The 19,101-nt window shown below is 47.8% G+C and overlaps 1 protein-coding gene across 1 annotated transcript; it reads left to right on the top strand.

Annotated features, from left to right (window-relative positions):
* The first annotated feature begins 9,469 nt into the window (after positions 1-9,469).
* Positions 9,470-18,543, top strand: ARHGDIB (Rho GDP dissociation inhibitor beta). The gene is made up of 6 exons (XM_038154998.1): positions 9,470-9,833; positions 13,308-13,496; positions 14,050-14,133; positions 14,994-15,070; positions 16,922-16,985; positions 17,872-18,543. Exons 2-6 carry the CDS (start codon positions 13,319-13,321, stop codon positions 18,069-18,071), a joined length of 603 nt encoding a protein of 200 aa, XP_038010926.1. The 5' UTR covers positions 9,470-9,833; positions 13,308-13,318; the 3' UTR covers positions 18,072-18,543.
* The last annotated feature ends 558 nt before the right edge of the window (positions 18,544-19,101 follow it).

Below are 19,101 nucleotides of genomic sequence, written 5' to 3' on the forward strand. Positions count from 1 at the left end.
CACTCATCCTCTTCTGACAGCAGAAGTGATTACTGTGGGCAGGAACCTGCTTGTGTGGATATAAAGAGGTGCAGCCTGCTGGCAGCAGACTCCCTCCCATCCCTGCTGCTCATTCCCATGCCTCCATCTGCTGCAGACAGGTTTCCAGGGGCTCCCCCTCCCCTTCTGCCTTCTTCTATGTAGGTAAAGTTGCTGGGGAAATCAGCTGCACAGCCCTCTACTCCTCTTTCCTGAGGCTTAAAAATTTACATATGTTCGGGTTGTTTGTTTTCAAAATACTCCATTTATTTTCCTGTTTTCCCAATGAAATCTGTCTCATTTCCCTTTAACAAAAAGTGGACGGTGGGAAAAAAAAATTCCATGGTGTCACATGAAGATATTTTTTTACCACTGACAAAACATGACAGAAACTCCCTAAATGGCCCCACCTTTCATGTTCTTTCTTATCTCCCAGGATTATCAGTCCTTTCTCTCCATCCATACTCTCTCCCTCCCTTCCCCTCACAAAGTGGGTGGTATTTACTTTGCAGAGTTGTGGGTGCACAGCTTCTTTTCAGAGCAGGAGGCACCTGCTTCATGTTCGTGCCTGGCTGCTGCACCAGATGGATGACAAGTCCTGCCCAGGGACTGAGAACCCAATCCCTGTCCCTCTCTGCCCAGGCTTTTCTTCCCCAGGAAGGCCAGTGCCAACTTTCTGGGCCACAACAGTTGCCACTGGATCCAGAGCAGAGCAGCACCATGGTGTCCAGGTGGTAGAAGGAGTGCAGTCCTCATGGACTCAAAGGAAAACTCAGCAGCTTCATCACCTCCAGCCAGATTATATTCTGTTCCAAGGAATCACTTAAAAAACATCTCCAAGGTTTCTGACCCTATTTATGAGCTGGTGTAGCCATGGAAACAGTAGTTATGCCAGAAATAGCAGCTCACTTGAATGACAAAGAAAACACAAGTTTACAAGACAGCGATTTTTCCAGAGGCTGACTGAGCTCATGGGACTGTGGGAGGAAATCCCAGCTGAGGCACAGACTCAGGGATGCAGCTGATAAGGGCTGTGTGGGCCACAATAACTTTTGAAGTGTATCTCTACAAGCTTGTGCTACATACTTGGGAGACTTTGTGCCTTTATGGATAGAGATTTATCACTTGCCACAAAGATGTACCTAACTGGAAGAGAGCAGAGAATTAACCAGGCAGTAAAATGCTGGTTTCCCTCCTGAAGACAGGCAGCCTACCAGGTGCTTCTGCATCCCTGGTGAGGGAATCATGGTAGGACCTGGACTGAGAATGGGACAGTCTATTGGTCTCAAAGATCAGTGAGGTTGTCATGTCAACAGCGTTTTGGTGAGAAACTCAGTGTAGTAAGGTGCCTGCAAATGAGGACTCACAATCCTCCTTGTGCAGTGCTGACCATGTTCCTAAGCCTCATGTCATTTGTGCTAGTGTAGAAAAGAGGAACAGATACAGGGGATTGGGCTGTCCTTGGCACAGGTGTTTGGTTGTTTGACTACATGCAATCCATTAGAATTGCAGAGAGGAAGGCATGCTCGTGGAGAGTTTTATCATTTTTCCTTTGGGAAATCTTGCACAGATATTTTGGTGTCAGGATGAAATATCTGTAACAGCCTGCAATAAACAGGGTGTGCTGACTTTGGGAATCTGTGTCTGCTGCTGGATACAAAAGTTATGTTCGGTGTCACTGAGCTCAGCTTGCAGAAGAGCCTGATCTTGATACTCCCACTCATACCCTGGAGGCTTCTCTGGCAACAGGGCAGAGAGGAAAGAGGCTGAGATCTGTTTTTCCACTACCAGGGCTCGAGAGGGAGATTTCCATGACCAACCTGTAGAAAAGGATCCTTTGAGGAAAAGGTTATATTTGAGGAAATATAAATCAAGTGATAAGGTTTTGCTGAACTATCAGCAATGTGCCTTGTCTGTGCTACAAAGTAGGTATTGGGGACATAACTAAATCCTCAAGTCAAATGGCCATGGCAAAATCTTATTCAGGAAAAATGAATTCCCTTTTCTTATTTGGTCAAGGGTGCTCTACTTGCACACATCAGAACATCATTACAGGCCCCGGGCTTCCAGGCACAAATGCTTTAGGACATTATGGGGCTTTTTATAGCAGATGATATAAAACCACGTAGTCTGTCCTACACTTCATTAGTTACCAGAGTCATATTTTCTTCTCAGTAGTGAGTCTGGCCTTTCTTGGAACAGATAACCAAGTCTCAGCATCTCACACTCACAAGTCAGCTATGTTAGCATGATTTTAGTAACTTACAGAAACTTTTCCCTGATTTGCATAAATAAAAGGAAAACTAAAATAAATCCTCCCCTCTTTTTTTTTTTTTTTTTTTGATAGCCCTTTTCACCATCAGATCTCAAGAGAGTGAACTACATTTTTATTGTTCTTATTTGTAAATATGGAAGAGGTGGTGGAGAGAAAGCTCATAGAACTGCAGATGAGACTCAGGCATGCAGGCATGTGCTGAGGAGCCATGCAGCACAAAAAGCTCAGTATTTCTAACTGCTTTGTGATTCATTGTTCAAGAGCATCCCCATGCTCATTGCAAAGCTGTCCCAAGAGAAGGCAGTATCATTAGTGAGCATCCTTTCTGTGCACTCACTTTGCTTAATGTCTGCAGCCAGGCTGTTGGTAATGACACAATAGGACTGACTTTGTTAGATCATTTTAAAAAAGCATCCTTTCTTTCTTGTTTTCACTCTGCCCACAATTAAAATATCTGCTTTTTTAATTTATAAGATTATTATTCTCCTGAATGACATGTACAGAACAAGCTCGACATTAATATATTGAACAAAAACTTAGCATTTCCCCCTTTTTTATCAAGCCCAGGTAGTTAATCTGGTTATCCATGTGACTGCTATAAATCAGAGCTTGTGGTTGCTCTTAAAAAAATCACAGTTTCCACAGTATTGTCTCAAGAGTCTTATTCAGATTTTTCTTTACTCATCATTGATTCCTTCTGTGTGAATTACATGCCATGTACCTGTGAACAGTGATTAAATGGTACACTAGCACTCACTAAAATCATGCATTGAACTAAACAGAGAAGTAATACCGCCTTGTTAAAAAAAAAGAGTGTGTTTTCATTTAAATAGAAGTCAGAAAATCAGATTGTTCCAGAGCTTTGTTCAGGTTAAAACAGTGTAGCAAATGATTCAGTGTCACTGGGCTAAGAAGAAGAAACTGTACACAAGTCAGCTCCAGATGTCTTCTTTCCTGACAGCTCCTTTTCTCATATTTTTTTTTCCTTCTTCTTTTTGAATGATTGATTTTTTCTCCTTGGCAACCAGCAGCCCAATAAAGGAAGGCTTTCCTAATCATTTTGGTAAAATGTTTCTTTCTTCTTCTTAAGGGGGCACAAAGCTTCCTATAGCTTTCACACCATGCAAGAGGCATTCTTCCTTCCTCCTCCTACACATAAAAGCACTGCTGTGCAATCTCATTCAGTTCAGCCCTTTGCCACCATTATTATGATTTTCTTCATGTAGCAGTTGAGGCTTTCAGAAAGAAATGATTGCTTCTGGGGAGCATCTCACAGTCTCCTTGGGAACATTTGACTAATGGGCAGAGGAGGCAGCTCTTCCTGCTCCATTATCTTGTCTCTTGGGTTGCTGCTCACCTCCCAGACACATGGATGCTAAATGCTCTAGCTGCCATGTGATAGCAGATCCCTGGTGGATATAACTGTGGAAGGGAAAAAGCCAGGGGATCAAAATCTGAATAAATTTTAAAAAATAATTTCTCCTTTTATTGCTTAGGTGTACTGCTAGCACAAAGGCTTCTGTTTTCCCCTCAGGATCTTGCACAACTGTGGAGCTTAATGTGGTAATATTTGTTTGTTAATTTATTTTTGTTTTTAATGGACTTTCATGGTCAGATTCCAACCTTTTTTTTTTTTTTTTTAATTTAGGTCCCTCTAAACTTTTATTTCCCACTGGAGATACACACCTACAAACTGCTTTGAAGTTTGTAGCTCTCTTACTGGGAGGCTGCTAAGGATATGTCTGTGCCAAGGACCTGGAATTGCAGCTTGCTTTCTGGTCATCATAAACCTTGCTTTTTGCATCATAAACACACCATAGAAAAAGTGTTTAGTAGTCATCATTGCATGTGGGGCATGCACATGTTGCACAAAGGATGTTCTGACAGTTTTGTATACATGAAGATTTATTTGTGGGACACTGACAGCTGATGGTGTACTTTGACTGGAATGCTGAAAGTTATTTCTAGAAAGAAAAAGAAAATAAAAGAAAAGAAGGGAGAGAAAAAGGGGAATTTTTCCCCACTGGCCAGTTGTGAAGGGCAATTTTGGGGTCCCATAGGAACATCCTCCTCTGAGGACTCTCTGATGCTGCAGATGATGACTGTGAAAATGACCAGTAGGATGATTTCTTGCCATGCTTTCCCTTGGTATGGTACAATTTTCATCAAGACCCGCCTAAACTCCTATGGATTATTTCTGGGTCTGTTTCTGTGGGATCTGGGAGGAGAATGCTCATCATGTGCAAATGTTGCACATTCATTGCTTGTTAATCTTCTGTGAATATACAAAACTGGATAATATTTACTGAGAGTTTCAATAGCCACTGGCTCTTCTGTTGAACACCACGTTTGTTTTTCTCCTTTATACACTGAAGTCTGCAATATAAAAGAAAAAGAAGGAGTGGGAGGAACAGCAATTCTCACACCAGTTCTTCCACGAGAATCCACCATAATAACACTGTGGGGGTTTATGGAGGCAGGGCTGTGAGAGCAATAACATGTGAACAGCACAAGTGCAATAAAGGAAAAACATTGTCACAGAGAGGCTGGTAATTATTGTCTCATGGCTTTAAGAGATGCTACATAGCTGCAAGCAGCATGCCCTGAGCTACAGGGTATAAAAGGCACCTAAGAGCTAGCCAGAGGCTGGACACAACCTGACTAGAAGCCATAAATTCTGGTATGCAATCAAGTTCCTTGTTGAGAGTACTGTTTAGCACAGGAATGTCAGGGCGCAGCTGGCAGGGGAGATTTCCCAAGGTCAGCAGAGGAGGAGAGGATGCCACAGCTCTCCTAATTTAGTCCCAGCTTCAGCTCTGGCTGTTTCAGAAGAAAGTCACAACACAGGGAGGAATGCTTGAATAAATAACTCCTAACACCCTGCTTGGTGATCAGCTTAGAACTGAGATTTGATTACACTTGCTGAGATTTGACCTTACATAACCACCTGTTTTCTGAGAGGTCCTAAAATAATCCAGTCCCCTTTTAAATCCAGCTCTGGTGGGTGACTTCTCTAAGACACCTTCATCTGCAGAACACTGACTTCTGCCACAGCACCAAGTGAGGGCTGCAGAGCAAAATCTGCTTTCCTGCATGATAGGCTCTGGAGTGCAGGGGGATGCTGAGAAGACACCCCTGCTCCCCCAAGACAGGGACCACCTTCCCTTCCCCAACCCCATCCTCTCACTCACCCCCTCTCACCAACTTAGCTCTCCCTCTCTCTCCTTCACTGAGCTGCTCTGTCCATCCTCAGCCTTTCTCAGGTTAGACTCTGAAGAAAACTGGCTCTGTTTTTGCCCCTACCCTCTCATCCCTCAAAAAATCCTTTTCCTTCCTCTGTCTTCCTGTTTCCCTTGCTTCCTCAGGGGATTGTGAAGTGACATGTGAAGTCTTTGCACACCTTCAGGCTTGTGACGAGGGTTATGGGATTAGCACTTTAACAAGCCTGAAAGCTGCTTAGACAAGTATTAAATCTCCAATCTCTCCATCTTTCAAAGAAATCACTTCTGGAGGAGCTGGAGAGATGGAGCACACACTCATGTCTTCAGGGGTCAGCTCTTCATCCAGCTGAGAGCCCTCAAGTCCAGTGGCTAGGTGTTTTGAAAGGATTCTCATGGGACTTGGGATTGGAAAACCCAGTTAAACCTTACTGGCGGCTTTGTGTCTGCACTTCAAAGTGCCTTCTCTCTCCTCGCTCTCCATGCTGTACACTTGCCTGGCATTTTATCTATCCTCCTTTCTTCCCTTCCCACCTAAGGGCTGCACACTCCTTTGCAGCACTTTAGAAGGGGTGAGTAGCACCAGGTAAGAAGAAATTAGGCACCACCTCTCCTAGGCACACCAGGATCAACCTTACGATGCTGACTCCTAAAGCCAATCCTGGGGCAAATTGTGTCTGTGTTTTATTCAGAGGAGATGAATTCATGCTTCATTGGCTCTATCACCTTGTTTATTCCACTTCACTGAGAGTCAGAGAAGGCAGTGCTGGGATTACCAGAGCTGGGTGGCACCTGGTGGTGCAGTGAATGCTCCCCCACATGGCAGGGAAAGCTCATGTCTGAGCTCCCCAGCCTGTCACCTTGCCCCTTCCCATCCCCTCGTGACTGCCTCAGGACCGGATTACCTCCTCCCATCCCTGCAGGGAAGAGGATCTCTGCATGTAGAGAGGAACACCATCTGGGGACACCATCTAGGGGACACCCACGGCCAGAACTGACACTTACCTTGCTGCACCTGCTGACGTGAATTTGCTGAACTGTGAGGTTGTCTTCCCAGCATGTCACCTGTAGCCTTCCTGGAAACTGTAAAAAGCTTGAGGAGGAGGCAAAACTCATGACAGTGACAGCATTCAGCAATATTATTCACTAGAGAGAAATCAAAGTTAGTAACTGTGAACTGAGTTCAGTGAAAATGCAAATTAGTAGTTCCAAAACAAATCACTTTACAAGAGCAGCATTATAGGTATTACTCTGTTGAGCCTCTTAAAATTACAAACATGGATTCCCTACTTGGACTGAAATCTCTTTTTATTTTTCCCCTCAGAGCTTCCAGCCTGAGAAATTTCAGCTCCAAATTAGACAGTTTTAGAAATTACAAGTAGGTGAAAATAAGAGATTCTAACAGGTGAAATTTTTCTGGATTAGTCACTTTCTAAAAGTCATAAAGTAGTTCTGTTCCTCAAATGCAGCGAGCAACCTGTTCCACAGAAGATGGAGATGACATTTAGTAGCACAAAGCTGCAATGCACCACCAGTGCAAAAAGTTCAAATCTAGAAATATTGGATACCTAATGGCAGCAATCCAAATTCAAACAGGAAAAAAAAAGCCTAATTTTTTTAATCTTACTGTTTTTAAAAAAGTCAAGGTTTATTATTTTCAATAGGGTGCTACAGACATACATGCCTGTTGGGAGTACAGTCTGTGTAGTTGAAGGATATGCATTTAAAATTTTGCATAAGCTTTTTGAAATAAACTTAGACACTAGAGGTTGATCACACCTATTATTGTGGTCTACTAATTGTACAATCATCTGTTATCAGTGGGGTAAAATTAAATGAGACCTAATCATAATAATTTAAGTAAAAAAATACTATTTTCCAGCTAAGAACACGTTTGGAATTTTACCATGTTTTTTGCAATAAAGCAGGTACACGTTAGCTGTTGTCCCTGCCTCCTTCTGTCACAGACAAGAGAACTGGCTGGGGTTGGGCAATGTCTGCCAAGAAATGATCTTCATGGCATGGCATCAGTTTGTCAAAGATGAAATACTCGGTGGTAGAGATTTGCTTTCAGTGATGTCCTGCTCCATTGTGGTTCAAACCTTTCCTTTCTTCCAGCAGAGCAGTGACGTGGTTCCCCAGCAGGATGCTGGATATGCTGACCCAAAGGATCGTGCCTGGCTTCTAAGTTCCCATCTGCTTGGCATGGTGTGATTTCAATATCTACAGCTCCTTCTCACACTGTTTGTGAATAGGAAGAGGAGGAACAGAGCAGTTACATGATGTCCCCATGATTACATATTGACTAATTTCTAATTTAGGAGTAAAATCTGCTTCCCCTGAATGCTAGGCAGATGAAGCCATGTAGGTTGAATTCACATACATATGGTGGCACACAGCTACACATCCCTATACCTTTATGCATATTTCTGGATAAACTGATCTTAATTTATGCTCACACGTGTTTAGAAATAGTAAGTAGCTACACAAAGGCATGAGAAGCCCACAAAAGGGGCCAAGCTAATCTCAACTATTCCTCAGCAAGAATGATTGCAATAACACTGCTTACAATTGCACTGTACACAGTGGCTAAAACCAAGGAAATTTCAAACCAAGCCATGAATGAACAGTAACCTCAACCCACACCTCCTCCCAGCTAAACTGTGTTCAGTTTCTAAACTGAAATCAGAGACTTAGACAGCAAAGAAACCAAGACAAGAAGTTGTTCAAGACACAGGGGCTTCCTCAAATCTTTCCATAGTTAACACATCCAACTCTTCACAGCTTTCCCAGGCCAGGACTGCTTACATGAACAATATGAGCTGCCATAAAGTGGCACTGTAGTTGAAAGAATTCGCTCTGTTCTTTCCTCATCTCCCTCCCATGAAGATTTAACCACATTTGTCCATTATAAACAAGTATGGAGAAACCTGTCTGGGTTGAAAACTCACCAATATATACTTACACATTTGCTTACATGTTTTTTCCCTGGTACCATTTAAACTCATCTAACTATGGAATTCAACTCAGATCCCTTGTGCTGGCCCAAGAGAAGGGTTAGTGCATCAGGGAAAAAGAGTGGCAGAGAATAAAATATTTTTTCTTGATGGTGAAACTAATTAATGGAAGCTTGAAATGTTTCTGAGGCTATAGCCCCTGATAAATGGGACTCCATTGTCAGACAGATATATGCGCTGTTTTCCCCTTGAAATTCATGAGGTAAGGATCATTGTGCCACCCATAACCTAAATGAAAGCAATATCTGGCTGGAAAAATCAATCTTCCCTCTTCTGAGATCTGTTAATCCCTGAAGAAGATCTCTTTCCCTCAGTTGTTTACAACCTTTAAAAATTTGTGTACAACAAACACTTTTAATGGATATGTGGATCTGGGGCAGTGAATGTTAAGCCCATTGGCAATAGATATGTTTTCCTTATTTTGCTGCTGTAAATGCATTAAGAGCAGTCTATCAGTCACTGCAGGCCCAGATTTGTTGTTTGCAAACCAATGATCTAATTTGCTGTGCACTGAGAACTATGTACATGAAGGATTTATGTGACTGATGAACTAAGTGGGCACTCCATGAGGGGCAAGGAAAGAGGAAATCTGCTGATTTCACAAAGTAAGGGCTGTAAAATCTTTTCGATCATATACGCAACTCTGGGAAATGAGATCTTTTTCTTCCCGAGGTAGCTGATCTTTGAAACTGCTTGTGTGAGAAGGGCTGGGAGTTGGGAACAATAAGCTGATTAAGTGCAGCAGGTAGCAGGAAAAATGAGGTTCATAAGAACCTCCATTTGCAATACTGCTTATCTTCCCACGGATACACAACCCGATTCTCCGCATATTTTAATCGGTGTAAATCAGCGCCACTTTTTGAAATCGACCATAATTACACCAGGAAAATAAACAAAATAAAAGCCTGGGGAGAAAAACAAAGCTATCATCCCCTCGCTCCCGGGCACAGCAGCCCGAAGCCGCGCACGGCGAGCACTCCGCGTCCCCGGCCGGGCTCGGCTTCGCAGACAAAGCCCCGCGCACCTCTGCGCAAAAAGAGCGCGGCGCGGCGCCGGGCGGGCGCAGACAAAGCGGGGCAGGCGGCGGAGCGCCGCAGCATGCGGGGCCGCGCAGGGCTTCCTCTGCGGGTGGGCTGCTGCCGCGGCTCTTTTTTTTTTTTTTTTTTTTTTTTTTCGCTGCGTGTGAGTGTTATTTTTTTTTTTTTTCTCCTCTCTTCACCAACTTCCTTCCTGCTCCAACTGCCAAAGCTCGAGGCTGAGCGCTGACAGCAGAGGAGGACCCCGGCCGCAGGCGCCGCTCCGCCGGTGAGTGCGAGGGGCGGGCGGGCGCGGCGGGGCAGGCACGGAGCGGGCTGCGGCTCGCTCCCCGCCGCCGCCGCGCAACTTCGCGCTTTCGCTCCCGGGGGCTTGCCGGTGCCCGGTCGTGCCCGGGGAGGCAGGCAGAGCCCTGCCTGCAGCCCAGGGGGAAGTCGGGCTCCGCGCTGCGATGGGGCGGAGGGACGGGGGAAGGAAGGGAAGAGGTGCCCGCGGTGCCGGGCTGGCGGCGGGTGTAGCCCTGCGGCGTGGTGCCCGGCGCTCCCCGGGCAATGGGCTCCCTTCTGTCCCCGCACCCCGGGGCTTGGGATGGGGAGGCCGGGGCTGGGGGCGCTGCTGAGTCCGGTGTGTTTCTCCCCCGTCGCAGAAAATTACTTCCTCCCTGCTAAACCCGCTTCCTGGAGATAAGCCCTCGGCCAGGGGGTGGTTTGGAGAAGTGATGAGCCGACGGAGGGCAAGTAAAATGCTGCCCCTCTGGCAGCCCTTTTTGTGCCCCGTGGAGGCATGGGGGGGCCGAGGAGGTGCCTACCCTCCGCATTGTCACTGCCCTCTCCTGCTGGAGGTGCGGGGGCAGCTGTCTGTCCACGGCACAAGCAGAGCCCAGCTGCGAGACTCTGGCACCTCTCGCCAAGGCGTGATTCCGTCTTTGCCTCCTGCAGCCATCTCTCTCTAGCAGGGATCCCAAACCCTGCCCTTGCCCCCTCCCTGCTGTTTCCCGGGTGCTGCCAGGCCTCAGAGGTGCAGGTGACGCAGGACTGTGGGCTGGAGCTGCAGAAAGGCAAGAAAAATGTGGCAGGGCAAGACACCAAGCACACAGATTTCTTCTTGCGTATAACAATGTAGGGTTAATTTTCTCAATTTAGTGAGGCTTTTGGTCTGAATGGAGGGCTCCATACTAGCCCTTTTCCTGGGCAGTGGCACAGAAACTCAGGAACCCCAACAGCAACATGGTGTCTCTGGGGAAGCAGTGGTGCCTGAGCTCAGGAATGTGTCTCAGCTTGCAGAGGGCACCAGCAAGTAGGGGCAGGAGCTGCTGAGATGGGAGCTTTCCTCCCATCTGGTCACCGCCTGCCTTGGAGTTTGGCAGGAAGGCAGTGTCAGGTCCCTGGCTTGGGGAAAAATGCCAGAACTTGGTCTGATCGGTGCCATCCTGAGGCGCCCGTGAGCCAGAGGTTGTTCATCCCAGACAGTCTGGCTGGTCCTGTTCCCTGCAGGACCTTGCTGTTGGCATGGCAGATTGTCTGTGCACCTTTCTGTGAGGTTTTCAGAACCTAAAAGCAATCCCCCTCCAGTAAGCCACCCCCATGGGCTGGCAGGGACGGTCTTTGCAGCATCTGTGGTGCAAAGGGAAGGTTTGAGGGATGAGGAGCAGCCAGCTCGTCCAGTCCGGACTCTGCCTTTTCTCTGCATGTGGGCAGAGAGGCCTCTTTCCATCTCCTGTGATAAAATACAAGAGGTGGACTTGGGAGGATGGGGGCGGGCAGGCACCTGTGGTCTGTGCTCGTGTTGGTGGCAGATGCAACCTGGTATTGTGAGAGAGCTGGGGTCAGTGCTCAGACCTGCAGCTGGAGCTCAAGTGGAAGGCAAGACTTGGCAGTGGCTGTCATGGCTAATCACAGCCTCCTCCTGTGCTGAATATGGAGTGGCACTGAGGGGATTGTGGGGCTTTCTAAGGCGGTTCTGCTGGGGCCACAGAGTGCTGGGGCATGTGTGATTGCTGCTTTCAAGAGGGAGCTTTTTGGTTTCCTTTCTTGTGAGGACAAGCTCAAGGGCCTTTCCTATGGTATTTGGGTATTTCACACTCCTGGGTCTGGGCATGGACAGAGCCAGGGTTATTCAGCTGCTGGGACCTGTTTTTTTTCCTGTTTGGGTTGAGATTCCCTTTTATTTCCCATGTGCCCATTCTGTACTAGTTTCTCATTCACCACAAAATTGCAGAGCTGTCTTGCAATGGCCATTTCCAATTAAAATACTTGACTTAATCTTCTTGTTTGTGCGATGGTCAGTTCTTTTCTGTCCCTTTGCAACGTGCCAATGTACCACTCCTTGATGATTTTTCTTCCCTGCACTGGAATTGCTCTGAGAAGTCTGCATACTACTCAGAGTTGCCTGACACCACTTGATGATTCACCTTAAACAGTTGTTTTTTCCTTTTCTTTTATTTTTTTTCTTTTTTTTTTTTTTTGGTGTGTTTCTTTTACTTTTTAATAAATGAAAAACTATCCCATTAGCTCCCAGTTTAACTTTTGGGAGCAGGGGCAAATGCTAAGGCCACAGCTGCAGAGAAGGACAAATGATTTGTTTGGAAAATTGCACATAAGCAAGTAAAAGGGGACTTTTTAGTAGAGACAGTCTCCAAGAAGCATAAGTGGAAGTGAACTGAATGATCTGTGTAGCTTGACCAAATCCTCTTGCTGCCAAAGAACAAGGAATGGCTTGGCCATTTGTGACAACTGCCGCTGTACCAGGGCACTGCTCTGTTTTTCAGCCTTTCTCCGAAGACTGGGAAGGTGGCTAGGACCATATGGCTGGCTCCTCGAGGCAGGCAGCTGACTAAGGGGCACCTGGCGCAGCATTGCTTACCTCTCCCGCCTGTCTCCTGTTCCCCCATCCCGTGCTCTGGCTGCCCATGGCTGCTGTTTCCCTGCTCTGGCTCCCGTTTGGGATGCCAGCCCAGCAGTTTCGCTGCCCTTGTGCCGTTCAGCGGTGCGAGAGCCAGCCCTGCTGACTGCGGCTCAGCTCTCCTGCCTCTCGCCCCGAGGGGCACCGCTGGGGCAGCACGGCTGTGCCTGGCTCTTCTGGGCTCACCGTCGTGCTTCCCTCCTCAGTGGGAAGGAGTCCTGCAGGGTGCCTGGGGTGAGCTGTTCGTGGCAGACAGACTATGCTGCCCGCTTCCTTGAGAGCCTCAGCTGGCTTGCTAATCTACGGAAGTGGCTGTCAGGTATTCGATCTTTCTGTGAAATGTGCCTTTTAACCCATTATGAGAGGGTGAACGAAACATCTGCCCTCGGCTTTATTCGTGTTTCTCTGTGCTCCGGTGTGGGGCAGCGGCTCTTTGTGCGAGATAGCCGGCGAGCACCGAAGCCTTGTACGGTGGCTTGTAATTGCAGGGTTGCCGGCCACAACCGTGCTGCAGAGTGGCTGTAAATCACTCTGGTTTCAGCCTCTGCTCCTGCGCCTCCTCCCTGGGAGGGAAGAATGGTGTAGGTCTGCGTGTGCGCGTGGTGCCTGCAGGGAGAGAGGAGCGGGGGTAGAGGGGGATTGTGTTCGAGCCAGAATATCAGCACAGCAGTGTTTGGACTGCAGCCGATCACCGTCGCCATTTGCCTGTAGGAATCCTGCTGCCTTCGGCACTGGGTGGGTGCCTGCCTGTCAGGGGCACTGAGCCACGCTGTGCCCAGAGTGAGTGCCCCATACTCCCAATCCACTGCAGTCTCACTGACTGGCCCCTCCTCTGTCCCCCAGACCGAGTGACCATGACTGAGAAGACACAAGAGCCTCATGTGGAGGATGATGATGATGAGCTGGATGGGAAACTCAATTACAAACCTCCTCCCCAGAAAACACTGCAGGAGCTGCAAGAGTTGGACAAGGATGATGAAAGCCTCGCCAAGTACAAGAAGTCCCTGCTGGGAGATGGACCTGTGGTAGTAGGTAGGCTGGGGCACACTGATAGGGAGGGAACGGGGAGATGTACTGCAACAGTGTGCTGCTCCTTCAAAGAAGAGGGACCTGGTTTGACCAGGGACATGCACTGCTTGTGCTGGAGGGCTGGGGATGGGCAGGTGGAAAGTTGCACATAAAGGAAGCACAGAAGATGCTCTGAGTGTTAGGAATTAGGAAGATTACTGGGGAGTGTTGGCATTGGAAAAGGACTTGTGGTGGGAGATGTGTGGACTTTTGGGGGTTATGAAGGGGTCATAACCTCTCCTGAAAGGTGGTCTTGTTGCTGAGAATGATCCTAAGAAGGAAATTTTCTGTGGTAGAAAGACCACCTCTAGGTATTGTGATGGAGGCCAGAGGGATCCAATGGAAGGACTGGGTAGACATGTGGTCCTATTGTGCTAAGGAAGCCTGGCATTACTGGGTGTTTAGTGAAATGCAGTTTCTGTGTGGCAAGGCATCCCTGTTTCTTCAGTGTCATTCTCCTCTGACTGCATTTAATTTTGCAAGCTGACTACTTCCCCCTGACTTTTCCTTCCTGCAGACCCAACAGCTCCCAATGTGGTGGTCACCCGACTCACTCTGGTGTGTGACTCTGCTCCAGGACCCATCACTATGGACCTTACAGGTAGGCACAGGCTCTGCCCTTGGTCACAGAGGGAGCAAGCAAAGGCCCTGGCATGCTCCAAGTTAAAGAGAGCTTTTCCTTGGGATGTTACAGTGGCTTTTAGAGGAGCTCTGAAATCATCTTAGCCTTGTTTCTTATTTTAAGGTATACACATATGAACAAAAAAGAAGGAGATGTAACAGAGGAAAATATTGAGGGTTTTTTCCTTCATCTAGACTGCGCTAGGAGCTCCTGGGTTTCTCTTGCCATCTCTGCTGGCTTCCTTTCAATGACACTTCATGAGCACAAGGGATGTGCTCATGCATTTGGGTAGCAAGCTGTACTGAAACTTCAGAATCGAGCAATACTGCAGTTCCGGCTCCTGGGGGCATGGGGAGAGAACCTTATTTGGGCTTTTCTGCAGAGAGAGGAAGCTGGGCCAGGAGAGGCAGAGAGGCTTCCTGTTCAACCAAAGCCACACAGAGCCCTGCAGGGCCCAGGCAGCCTTCCGAGCTGGGCAGGAGCTGTGGAACACGCTCCTCTCACCCAAGCCAGGCCTGGGCATGGATGGAGCATACACACACTCCTGCATATGCTCTGCCACAAGTCTGTGCAAAAACATACTCGTGTATATGTGCTCAGACCTGTGTGTGTTTAGGCATTACCTTCTGTGGGCACAGATACGTATGAGCACCCAGGAGTTTCTGTGTATTTGGTCGCACAACACAATCTCACAAGGATGTCTGCCTACTCATTTTACAGGTGTCATCCTTTGAAGGGATGCTCATCTCTGACACCAGCCCCACCCCCATCTTCCCCCCTGGGCCTGGTCTCTCCTCACTGTGGCATCTCTAGCTGACAGCTTGATTCTCTTCTTGCAGGTGACCTCGAAGCACTCAAGAAAGAGACCTTCGTATTAAAGGAAGGGGTGGAATACAGAGTTAAGATCCATTTCAGAGTGAGTTGTTTTCCTTCCAGTTGCTTCTTATCAGTTGCTAAGGCCAGTCAGGGGCAGTCTGTCAGATAACTAGAGCCAGGCAGAATGCCTGCCCAAAAGCTGAACACATGCAAAGCTCCCCTAGCTTCAGGTGTTGTTCTATCCAACAAGGGATGAGGTATTTCCAGGAAATCACTTCTGCTTGCTCACCCCTTGGAGGAAGTTGGTTTCTGTTTGCTCACACTGATAAATGAGTGGTTTTAAAGCCAGATGGGTAGTTTTGGCTGAGTTTGGTTTTGCTTTCTGGCCACTGGAAAATCTTTACTTCACACTAAGTGGAAATGAACAAGGAGGAGAGAAGAGAAGAGAAGAGAAGAGAAGAGAAGAGAAGAGAAGAGAAGAGAAGAGAAGAGAAGAGAAGAGAAGAGAAGAGAAGAGAAGAGAAGAGAAGAGAAGAGAAGAGAGGAGAGGAGGGGAGGGGAGGGGAGGGGAGGGAAGGGAGGGGGAGGGGAGGGGAGGGGAGGGGAGGGGAGGGGAGGGGAGGGGGAGGGGAGAGGAGAGGAGAGGAGAGGAGAGAAAAGAGAAGAGAAGAGAAGAGAAGAGAAGAGAAGAGAAGAGAAGAGAAGAGAAGAGAAGAGAAGAGAAGAGAAGAGGAGAGGAGAGAAGAGAAGATGAGAAGAGAAGAGAAGAGAAGAGAAGAGAAGAGAAGAGAAGAGAAGAGAAGAGAAGAGAAGAGAGAATGGCTATTTATGAAGTACTGATTCAGTCAGTAATACTGGGCTTCATGTACACATTAAAAAGATGTAATATTGTAACATTTGGCTGAAGATACCTGAATTCTTCAGGTTGTGATATACCTAAATGGGCTAATTTCTCCCTCACTCCCATTAATCAGCGTGTCAGCCATTTCTTCTGTTTACAGCTGAAAATGAAGCTTGGCCATGATGCAGTGTGGCATCTAGCACTGAACTGATCATTTCTGCAAGTGCTTGCTTCAAAGCTGGGCTTGGAAGAGAAGGCAGAAAGGGAACAAAGATAATTCTCCTGAGACAGATGAGAGAAGGTGTTAATATTGTGGGTTCTGTAGGGCAGATTTCCCTTTTTCTCTGAGGCTTGCTGTCTCGGAGATGAATGTCCCCCAATGCTCTCCCCTGAGACACCTCCAGCTCTCTTTAATGCTGTGAAAGATTTCCATCTGTAGCTGTGCCTTGTTGACTGGAGATACTGGAAGCCAGACAGGTTATTCTAATTCCTTCCCTCAGTTCCATGGCTGGTAAGGGCTTGTACTGTACGAATTCTACCCTGGGATGTAAAAGGATCTGTCCATCTTGTTTTCAGGTTGAGTAGTGTACACTGTGGGAAGGCTGTGTATGCTGGAGGGGAGCAGCACTGGATACATCCAAGCTATCCATGGCTGATTTGAGAAAAGATTATGAAAACTGTCCCACTGTCTTTTGATAAGAAACTTGCCAGCTCCCCATGGAGCTTAGAGGGCACCTGGAAGCTTCCCACCCTTTGGGGCTGAAGGGATTACTCCAGTTACCCATGTATGCTTTCCAGTATGAAAATTATTAAACGGGAACTCCCTGCTTCACTTTTCTTTGTCTTCATCAGCATGTCTTGAGAACCTTACTGATGTGCTCCAGTCAGCTTCAAAGTTGGGCAAAGGATAGGGAAGTACAGGAGATGCACAGAGGATGCTAAAGGTCTCCAGGTGCCTATGGAGAAGTTGTTTTAGGGGTCTATTCAATGTGCCCTGTGCTGAGGCTCCCTTGTGTAGGGAGCCAAGATGGGTACGTCCCTGAGGAGGGGGAAAATCATCAGGTACAGAACCAAAACTCTTCTCTTGACACTTCTGGTTTCTTCCTGCAGGTAAACAGGGACATTGTGTCGGGACTGAAATACGTGCAGCACACCTATCGGACAGGGGTGAAGGGTGAGTAAGAGCCCTGCACAGCACTGCTCCTACCCGTGTGTTCCCTCTTCCAGAACAAGTGTTCCTGCAGCTCTGGGCTGGGACAGAGGCTCCCTTGGTCCCAAGTCCCACCGTATGCTAACACTCAGGAGGTGACTTCTCAACAGAGTGCATAAGCCTGCCTTACCCAGGACAGTGTTTCTTGTTTTGGGAGAAGTCAGTATGAGCCAGCTCTAGTATCCGTATGCTACGCCCCTGTGTGCAGCAGCAAAGTCCACAGAGACACTGCTTGGGCGATGCTTGCCACACGTTGCCTTTCCATACGGAGCTCTTTTCCTCCCCTCCACCCCCTGTGCAGTGGCTCAGCCTGTGTGGAGCTTCCCCCCCTCTGCAGGGCCCTGTATTTGCCTGTGGGTTCTCCTCAGTGCTGCTCTGCTTGGACAAGGCAGAGGAAAGCCCCGTTTTGCACACACACATCCCACATGCATTTCTATGGCTCCACCTCTAAGGCTTCAGCATCCTGTTCAGCACACATAACTGGTGTCTTCTCACCAGTAAAGAGAAGTAGTGGGAAATCAAGGTAGAACTTCAGCCATATGCTGGGTGTACTCACACCCTTCTAGCAGCCAGAATGTTTTCTCCCAAATTTGTCTCAAACCAGGACAAGTACATACACGTGAGAGTGTACAAACTGAGTTGCCTGTTCACCTGCCCATCCATCCGTGTTATCCTTACAACTGTCCTTATGCTTCACTAACCCACTTTTCCCACTGATTTTGCTCCCCTTTGCTGACATGTGCTGTTCCTTTCTCCCCCATCTCCTTTCTTTTCTTTTGCTCATGGCTTCCTCTCTCCCTCATCATTCCCCATCTGAGGGGCTTATTCCCTGTGGATTGTTTTCTCCTAGTGGACAAAGCCACGTTCATGGTTGGCAGCTATGGGCCACGGCCAGAGGAGTACGAGTTCCTGACGCCTATTGAAGAGGCTCCCAAGGGTATGCTGGCTCGAGGCACCTACCACAACAAATCCTTCTTCACAGATGATGACAAGCACGACCATCTCACCTGGGAGTGGAACCTGTCCATCAAGAAGGAATGGACAGAATGAGTTCACCCAGTTTGCCTTCCCCCTTCCTATCCCCTTGCCTCCTGCACCAGTCTCCAGGCCTTTGCTGCTTCTTCTCATACACTGAAAACAACCCAACCACCACCCCATCATGACACCATAATGGGTTAAATTGGGAAGCATCTCCCTCCCTCTCCCCCAGTACTTCCTCCTGCTGTCCCCGTCTCTCCCATACCAACTCCAGTCCTGGAAGTGCCTTTTCGAGGAAACAAGATCACCTGGCAGGGGTGGACTGGTCCCTGGAAAATCCCTATCTTGAGTTACACTTGCCATGTGCTCTGACTCATTGTAAAGGGTTACTTACCTCCCACGATGGTCTCCTGGTCTGTATCTGGTGCCCTACCCTGTTAAAATCCATCCTTGTGCAGGCAAAGCCAGGCAGGGGGAATGCAGCTAGATGCCGACACAAGACTTCAGTGTCTGAGAATAAAACCAGTTTCTTTCTTCTTTTCTGCATGAGTGTCACATTCTTTTCTACAGCATGTTCCTCAGTGATGTGTGTGTGAAGAATGCAGTATAGGAAGGCTTAAGAGCATATTTCAGCAGGGAAATAGCCCTCCCCCTTCAAAGCAGCAGCCTTACTCTATAAGCAAATTATTTCAGAACAGTTTCCTTCAGGGATTTCATTAATTCTTTGAAGCCCAAAGTCTGGGCTGTGATGGGGGTAGACTCCAGGGGTGGACAGCCCCCACCTCTCATCCCAGATGGCTGCTGAATGAGCCAGGGAGCTATAACATACCCTTCTCATGTTTAGCACTTACCATAGCAGCTGTTCCCCAGAGCTAATGCAAGAGTTGCATGTCCTTGTGGCTAGCCTGCTGGCCAAGCACAAGGGAACATCAGCCTCTGGGATCCAGCACCTGGAGAGGGATGTTCTTAACCTGGCTGGGGTGTCTGGTCACAAAGGTGCAGGGCAGCTGCCAAGTCCAGTGCTGTGGGTGAGGAGGCACCACGGCAGTGTTGGAGCAGCTCTCCAAGGCTGATTCCTGCACGGCGGGGAGGGGCTTTCTCC

Source organism: Motacilla alba, chromosome 1A, assembly GCF_015832195.1.
Source record: "Motacilla alba alba isolate MOTALB_02 chromosome 1A, Motacilla_alba_V1.0_pri, whole genome shotgun sequence".
In the NCBI taxonomy this organism is placed as follows: Eukaryota; Metazoa; Chordata; class Aves; order Passeriformes; family Motacillidae; genus Motacilla; species Motacilla alba.

Bases quoted from the DNA above. Each gene is read 5' to 3' on its own strand.
- ARHGDIB (XM_038154998.1), top strand. From the start codon at position 13,319: ATGACTGAGAAGACACAAGAGCCTCATGTGGAGGATGATGATGATGAG. The intron at 15,071-16,921 runs GTGAGTTGTTTT...TTCTTCCTGCAG, and splicing joins GAGTTAAGATCCATTTCAGA to GTAAACAGGGACATTGTGTC. The intron at 16,986-17,871 runs GTGAGTAAGAGC...GTTTTCTCCTAG, and splicing joins CTATCGGACAGGGGTGAAGG to TGGACAAAGCCACGTTCATG.